We start from the raw sequence: 7,366 nt of genomic DNA, 5'->3' as shown, positions 1-7,366 counted from the left end.
TCTAGTAATAATAAGCCGCCTTGACCGGTTTGGCTCAGTGGATAGAGCGTCGGCCTGCGGACTGAAAGGTCCCAGGTTCGATTCCGGTCAAGGGCATGTACCTTGGATGCGGGCACATCCCCAGTAGTAGGTGTGCAGAAGGCAGCCAGTGCACCCCTCTCTCATCGATGTTTCTAACTCTCTATCCCTCTCCCTTCCTCTCTGTAAAAAAATCAATAAAATATATTTAAAAAAATAATAATAAGCCATTTAAGGGCGATGGGGAGTGTGGGATGATAGGGCTGCTGTTTTAAACAGGGTGATCAGACAGGACTTCATTGAGAAGGTGACATTTGGGCAGAGGCCTGGATAAAGTGAAGGAGTGATCCCTGATATTTAGAGGAAGAACCTTCAAGGCAGAGGGAACAGCTGGTGCAAATGTCCATGTTATCTTCACCATCTGTGGATTTTTCCCCTCCAGGCAAAGATGTTCCTGGCTACTCCATCTGCCCATCTTGTTGCCCAATAGAAAGCAGCACCCCCTTTCCCAGTAAGACCAGGTCAAGTCCTAGGATGGGAGCTCATTGACTGCATTTGGATCACATGCCCTCCCAGAACCAATCACTGTGCTCCAGGGAATGGAGCGTTTAATGGGCTAATCTGGGGCTGGGAGGAGCAATCAGGCAGGTATCACCCCTCCCCAGGCATGTACCTCTGTGGGGTGTTTACCCCTGTTTAAGCTCAGCCCAAGCAAATAGCTTTTATGGTTTGTTCTAGAATTACTTGCCACATTATTAAGAGAACTGCACACTCCTTATAGAATGCCGAATATACAGATGTAAACAGTACATTTTTTTTTCAAAAAGCAAAATCTCACCCTCCAGAATATATGCAATTTTACCAATACAGAGTCATATCATACATACTGTCTGGCAGCACTGCCTAGCATTGTGCAAACACTCAAGAGCTAGTCACTATTACGATTTTATTATTTATTCCCACCCAGACTGGGAAATGTTAATTAACACGATAATATCAGTAGCTTGCATTTTTGGAATGTTTGCTATACGCCAAGCCAATTTTTACAGATGAAAATGCTGAAGCTCAGATAAGGTAGGCACCTGCCCAAGGTCACACAGCAAGAAAGTGTTTCGGATACAGAAACCCCGAGGGGTTCCCGCCCCCAAGCGGCAGCGGGGCCCGAGAGGGCCCCTGCCTCCTCCTGCGGGGCCTGGCAGGGCTGCCGCCTCCCGCTTATCTCAGCCCAGGCTGCCTGCTGGTCCCGCCCCCTCGGGGAAGCTGCCACTTGGAGGCGCCTGGCCGGGAAGGGCCTGGTCAGCTGTGTCCGGTGGAGGCAACTGCTGACCCAGCTGTGGACTGTGCCAGAGGTGGAGGAAGCGTGGAGAAGGAGCGCTGGGCCCCCCGTGGCGGGGGCTGCATCATGGATCACCTCGGGGCGCCCCTCTGGCCTGGAGTCGGCTCCCTCTGGCTCCTGCTCACCGGAGCCGCCTTGGCTCCCCCTCCTAACTCCCCGGGCCCCAAGTTTGAAAGCAAAGGTAAGGAAGGATGGAGCTGTGTATGGACCCCGACACGGTCCTGGAGGGCAATGCAGAGGCCAGAACTTTCAGCCTTGGTCCTGAGGACCAAGCTGGTGTCCGAAGCCCTAGGGCGGTTCTGCTGGGGCACGCCGGGTCTAAGTCCCCGGACTGGGTTCTGGGGGGGTTCCGCTGGAGAGAAACGTAAGGCTCCTGTTTTATCTTTTCAGGGAGTCTGGGACATGCTACATCCTAATGGGGCAGGAGTGGTGCTGGGTCTGGGCTCCGCAGTCTGGAGTCCCTGGGGGGAGAGGGCCTAGCGGACCTCCAGGAGGGAGGGAGGTTAGGGAGGAAAGCCCGGGTCCGAGTCACGGGGGCCGGGCCGCAGGAGACTGTAAACACGGTTTGCGTGCGGGCACCAGATCCCTTGCAACGCTGGGTTGAGGGAGGGGGCGGGGGGCACGGTTGGCGCTATCGGGAGGCCGGGAGTCTGCGGGGTCCGATAGGGGGCCCCGCCTCCTCCACACACACCCACGGGCTGGCATGCCCTGGGCCGCGGCGGGCGGGTGGGCTGCGGGAGACCGAGGCCTTGAACGCTGCGCTCAGTTCAGCGGGTTGCGGGATGGATGGGTATGTGTGGGGGCAACAATAAGGCAAGTAACCTGGGCTTGGGAGTTCGGGAGGCACCACCTCTGCGTACCCCTCCGGGGCCCTGCTAGGGTGGAGAGCTGGGTGGGGCTTTTGTCTTATCGGTCCGCACAGGCGACGGGAAAGAGGGGGAGGGCACTGTGGTCCGAAAACAGGGCTCGGCTCGCCTGACCCTTCCCCTTACCCCCTTCCTCCCCAGCGGCCCTGCTGGTGGCTCACGGGCACAAAGAGCTCCTGTGCTTCACCGAGCGGCTGGAGGACTTGGTGTGCTTCTGGGAGGAAGCGGCAAGCGCGGGGGTCAGCCCCGACAACTACAGCTTCTCCTACCAGCTCGAGTAAGTCCGACGGGCAGGCGGAACGCCTCCAAGGGTGGAGGGGCGGGTGGGGTTGGCACCTCCCCTGCCGGTGGGAAGCCCGCGGTATCTGCACTGACACTTCCCCTAGTGGCCGGGGCTGGAACACTCCGGTGATCACCGATGGAGCGCGGCTCCAAACCTCAGGGCTGGGACAGCAACCTCTCAATCAGGTCCGAGGTGCCGCGTACCTGGCTCTGGGACGCCCCCTCGTGGTAATGACCAAAATGAACCAGGCCGGGTCTATACGCCCAACTTGCTCCCTTCCCTCCCGGGTGCCTCCTCACTCAGGGGTGAGCAGTGGAAGCCGTGCCGCCTGCACCAGGCGCCCGCGGCACGCGGAGCGGTGCGCTTCTGGTGCTCGCTGCCTACGGCCGACACGTCGAGCTTCGTACCCTTAGAGCTGCGCGTCACAGCGGCCTCGTCCAGTGCTCCACGCTACCACCGAGTCATCCAGATCAACGAAGTGGGTAAGTTCGCCGGCAATGGGGGAGTGGTTGGAGGGAGGTCTCTGTCTCCGCCCACTTGAGCTGCCCTTCTCGGTAGTGCTCCTGGACCCCCCTGCGGGACTAGAAGCGCGGCGGGCGGACGAGGGCGGCCACGTGGTACTGCGCTGGCTCCCACCTCCTGGGGCCCCCATGGCGAGCCTCATCCGCTACGAGGTGAACATCTCCGCAGGCAGCGCCTTAGGGAGCGCGCAGAAGGTGAGATTCGCCCCTACTGCCCACTCCGAGCTCTCCCAAAGGTCCAGCCCCTCTAAGTCCTGCCCAGACGGTCACCACGGCCTCGCCCCTCCAGGTCCGCCCCTGACGCCCGACATCCCATTGCCCTGGGGCCCCTGACAGCTCCACGCCCACGGACAAGACCCTTTTCTCCAAGCCTCCCCAGCCCACCTAAATCCTTGTCCCAAACCCTAGACCAGTGGTCGGCAAACTCATTAGTCAACAGAGCCAAATATCAACAGTACCACGATTGAAATTTCTTTTGAAAGCCAAATTTTTTAAACTTAAACTTCTTCTAACGCCACTTCTTCAAAATAGACTCGCCCAGGCCGTGGTATTTTGTGGAAGAGCCACACTCAAGGGGCCAAAGAGCCGCATGTGGCTCGCGAGCCGCAGTTTGCCGACCACTGCCCTAGACCACTTTCAGGGCCCCGCCCCCTCCTTGCTCTGGGCCTCTTTACCGGACCCCTATCCTGATTGGCCCCGAGCCCTCCTGAGCCCCACCTCCTACTCTCATTGCTCCTCGGGCGCCGTCCTTCCTTTCTCTGATTGGCCCGCCCTACCTGCTTGTGTCCGTTCGCGTGGCCAGGTGGAGATCCTGGACGGCCGCACTGAGTGCGTGCTGAGCAACCTGCGGCGCGGAACGCGGTACACCTTCATGGTGCGCGCGCGTATGGCGGAGCCGAGCTTCGACGGATTCTGGAGTGCTTGGTCGGAGCCTGCGTCGCTGCTGACAGCTAGTGGTGAGGCCCCAGGTAGGGGTGTAGGAGGGGTTTGGGCTGAGCTTGGGGCAAGCCCACTGCCTTGACCTATTCCTGGCTCTCCAGACCTGGACCCGCTCATCCTGACGCTCTCCCTCATCCTCGTGCTCATCCTGCTGTTGTTGGCCGTGTTCGCCCTCCTCTCCCACCGCCGGTGAGCACCCCATTCGGGCACCTGATCCAGTCCCCTCCCCATAAGTCCCCCCCTTTCCTTGTGGAAACCTAGGCTCAGAGAGGCAGGCACTTGCCCAAGGTCAAACAGCAAGGAGTCAGTGGCAGGGCTGGGATGCAAGCCAGACCAGACCCAGACTCTTAGTTAAAATATGCTGGGGGACAGTCATCTGGTTTTCCCCTTTTAGATTCCTTTGCAAAGTCCTTTACTTTTGTAAAGTCAACGAGATGGGCTTAATGGAAAGAGGTAAGCCCCTGTTTTCTTCTGTTGTTAAGCTCTTCAGACGCTTTATGATCTGACTGTTCCTCCTGAGGGTTGTTGTAATTCTAAGCACATACCATGTGGTTTCACACCACCAAGCTTTGGCACATGCTGTTCCTTCTGCCTGGAATGCGATTCCTGCCCTGTCTGCTTAGCAATCTCCTAGTTGTCTTTAAAGGCTCTGCTCATTTATTCGGTTGGAAAATACATATTGAGGGTCAACTATGTATTAGGCACAGGGAAGAGAGTGAAGAACAAGCCAAACATGTCCCTGACCCGGTGGTTCTCATAGTTGAGTCAGACAACAAACAAGGGAACCAACAGATATTTGATTATAAATAATGATGAGTGATATCACAGAACTGGGATATGGGGACATGACAGCATGGTTAGGGAAGACCTCTGGGAGATGACCTTAGAGTAGAAATCTGAAGGTTGGAAGGAAGCAGCCACGAAAAGCAGGGAGAAAAAACAATTGTGCAAAGGCCCTGAGGTGGGAATGAGCCTGGAACAATGAAGCAGCTTCAAGCAGAGCTCTGTGGCTGGAACAGAATGTGTCAGGAGGGAGTGGTGGGGGATGAGGGGAATGAAGTAATAGGGGTGAAAATAGGCAGGGTTGCCTGCAGGGCTGTGGGGAGGAGATTGGATTTTATTCCGAATGCATTGGGGAGCCAGGGGGAGGAGTGAGAGAAGTGACATAATGGACCTCCAGGCAAGCTGGGCCAGGTTTCGAGGGGCATGAGGCACTGTATATTGAACTCCTACACATCCTTCAAAACTCTGTTTCAGTTGCCTTCTTGTAGGTCTCTACAGATGCTTCAGCCAAAGCCCCTGCTCACCATCCCCTATGCACTCCTCTGCCTTCCTCACGATCACCAGAGGCTAGGAGTATCTGTGCCCCTGTGACTGGATACCGAGGGGATATAAGTATGTTCAGTGACACATGCCCATGTACTTGTTTCTTTTGGTCTCACCAGGACGTTGAAGCAGAAGATCTGGCCTGGCATCCCAAGCCCCGAGAGTGAATTTGAGGGCCTTTTCACCACTCACAAGGGTAACTTCCAGGTAGGTGGTCTGGTCGTCCCCCCAGGGCCTGTGGCGTCCCTACTCCTGTGGCCAAACCCCAGGTTTCTGAGCTTGCTGGTATTGTTTCCCCAGCTGTGGCTGTATCAGAATGACGGCTGTCTGTGGTGGAGCCCCTGTACCCCCTTCGCAGAGGACCCGCCTACCCCACTGGAAGTCCTTTCTGAACGCTGCTGGGGGGTGACACAAGCAGTGGAGCCAGGGACAGATGATAAGGGGCCCCTGCTGGAGCCAGTGGGCAGTGAGCATGCCCAGGACACCTACCTCGTGCTGGACAAGTGGTTGCTGCCCAGGAGCCCACCCAGCGAGGACTCCCCACAGTCTGGTGGCAGTTTGGACATAGCAGCCATGGATGAAGGCTCAGAAGCATCCTCCTGTTCATCGGTTTTGGCCCTGAAACCAGAGGGGGCCTCGGCGGCCAGCTTTGAGTACACCATCCTGGACCCCAGCTCCCAGCTCTTGCGCCCAAGGGCATTGCCCCCTGAGCTGCCCCCCACTCCACCCCACCTAAAGTACCTGTACCTCGTGGTGTCAGACTCTGGCATCTCAACTGACTACAGCTCAGGGAGCTCCCAGGGAGTCAAGGGGGACTCATCCAATGGCCCCTATTCCAACCCTTATGAGAATAACCTTGTCCCAGCCCCCGAGCCTTTACCTCCCAGCTATGTGGCCTGCTCCTAGAACTCTAGTCCTCAGATGCTTGGGGACCCAGCATGACCTCAGTGCTAGTCTAGGGCCAAGGCCTTTCTCGCAGGGTCGGTGAGGCCTCTCAGGACCAGGGGCATTTCTGATCTTGGCTCTGTGCCTAATCCATCCTCAGGAAGTCACAACCTTGCAGTATTTCTAAATGTACAGGTGTATTTTTTTGTTTTATATATCTATAAATATATGTATAGATATGTGGATACAGATAGATTGCTGCTCTTATGGCTCAGGCTATAGGGGGAACAGTATAAAAGGCTGTGAGCTCAGTTTGAAATTCAGGACTTGGAAGTCTGAATAATAATCATAATAAAATGAACTAACCACTATAAGTTACACTAGCTGCCATAACAAACAACTTCTAAATCTGAGTGGCTTAACACAATTAGTTTCTCTCATATTTCAATTCAAACAGGTGGGTGGCCATCCCTGGGATGAGTCAGAAACTGAGACGCTTCTGGTCTCTAGCTTCACCATCCAGGGTCACCCTGGGGTCTTTATTTTATTTTTAAAAATATATTTCTTTATTGATTTCAGAGAAGAAGGGAGAAGGAGAGAGTGATAGAAACATCAATGATGAGAGAGAATCATTGATCGGCTGCCTCCTGCACGCCCCCTACTGGGGATCGAGCTGGAAACCCAGGCATGTGCCCTTGGCCGGAATCGAACCTGGGACCCTTCAGTCCGCAGGCTGTTGCTTTATCCACTGAGCCAAGCCGGCTAGGGCACCCTGGGGTCTTTAGATAGATCCTCTGCATCCAACCAGCCAGCAAGTAAAGGGAGAAAAAGGATTCTGTGGGCCATTTTAAGGATCTAGCCTAGAGTGAGCTCCAATGGCCAGAAATGGTCACACGACCTCAGCTAGAAGCATGGATGGCTGGAAAATGTAGTTTAGCTGTGCACCCAGAGAGAGGAAAGCTGTTTAATGGGCCTCTAGCTTGTCTCTACCAGTAACAGTAACAACATTAATTCACAGGGCTTTATTCTATATCAGGCCCTATTCTAAGGAAGCATTCTGATGACAACAAATGTTATGAAGTGGGCTCAATGGGAGTTCAAGTTTAAACACATTATTATTATTATTTAATCCTCACCCAAGGATATGTTTTTCATTGATTCTAGAGAGGAGGGGGGTAGGAAAGAGAGAGAA

The 7,366-nt window shown here is 55.2% G+C and overlaps 1 protein-coding gene across 3 annotated transcripts; it reads left to right on the top strand.

Moving 5' to 3' along the window:
- Positions 1-1,271: 1,271 nt before the first annotated feature.
- Positions 1,272-6,548, top strand: EPOR (erythropoietin receptor). Of its 3 annotated transcripts, none has more exons than XM_080672653.1 (8): positions 1,272-1,535; positions 2,362-2,497; positions 2,807-2,985; positions 3,062-3,219; positions 3,827-3,980; positions 4,065-4,152; positions 5,409-5,496; positions 5,590-6,548. In XM_080672653.1, exons 1-8 carry the CDS (start codon positions 1,421-1,423, stop codon positions 6,193-6,195), a joined length of 1,524 nt encoding a protein of 507 aa, XP_080528779.1. In that variant the 5' UTR covers positions 1,272-1,420; the 3' UTR covers positions 6,196-6,548. The 3 variants fall into 3 exon arrangements, with proteins under 3 accessions (XP_080528779.1, XP_080528778.1, XP_080528780.1); XM_080672654.1 differs by having other exon boundaries at positions 1,323-1,535; positions 3,194-3,219; XM_080672652.1 differs by having other exon boundaries at positions 1,312-1,535; positions 5,409-6,548.
- Positions 6,549-7,366: the final 818 nt, after the last annotated feature.

The sequence above is a fragment of the Plecotus auritus genome (assembly GCF_963455305.1).
Source record: "Plecotus auritus genome assembly, chromosome: 6".
NCBI classification, from domain to species: Eukaryota; Metazoa; Chordata; class Mammalia; order Chiroptera; family Vespertilionidae; genus Plecotus; species Plecotus auritus.
The sequence above is the reverse complement of the archived record's forward strand: the minus strand, read 5'-3'. Positions and strand labels throughout refer to the sequence as shown.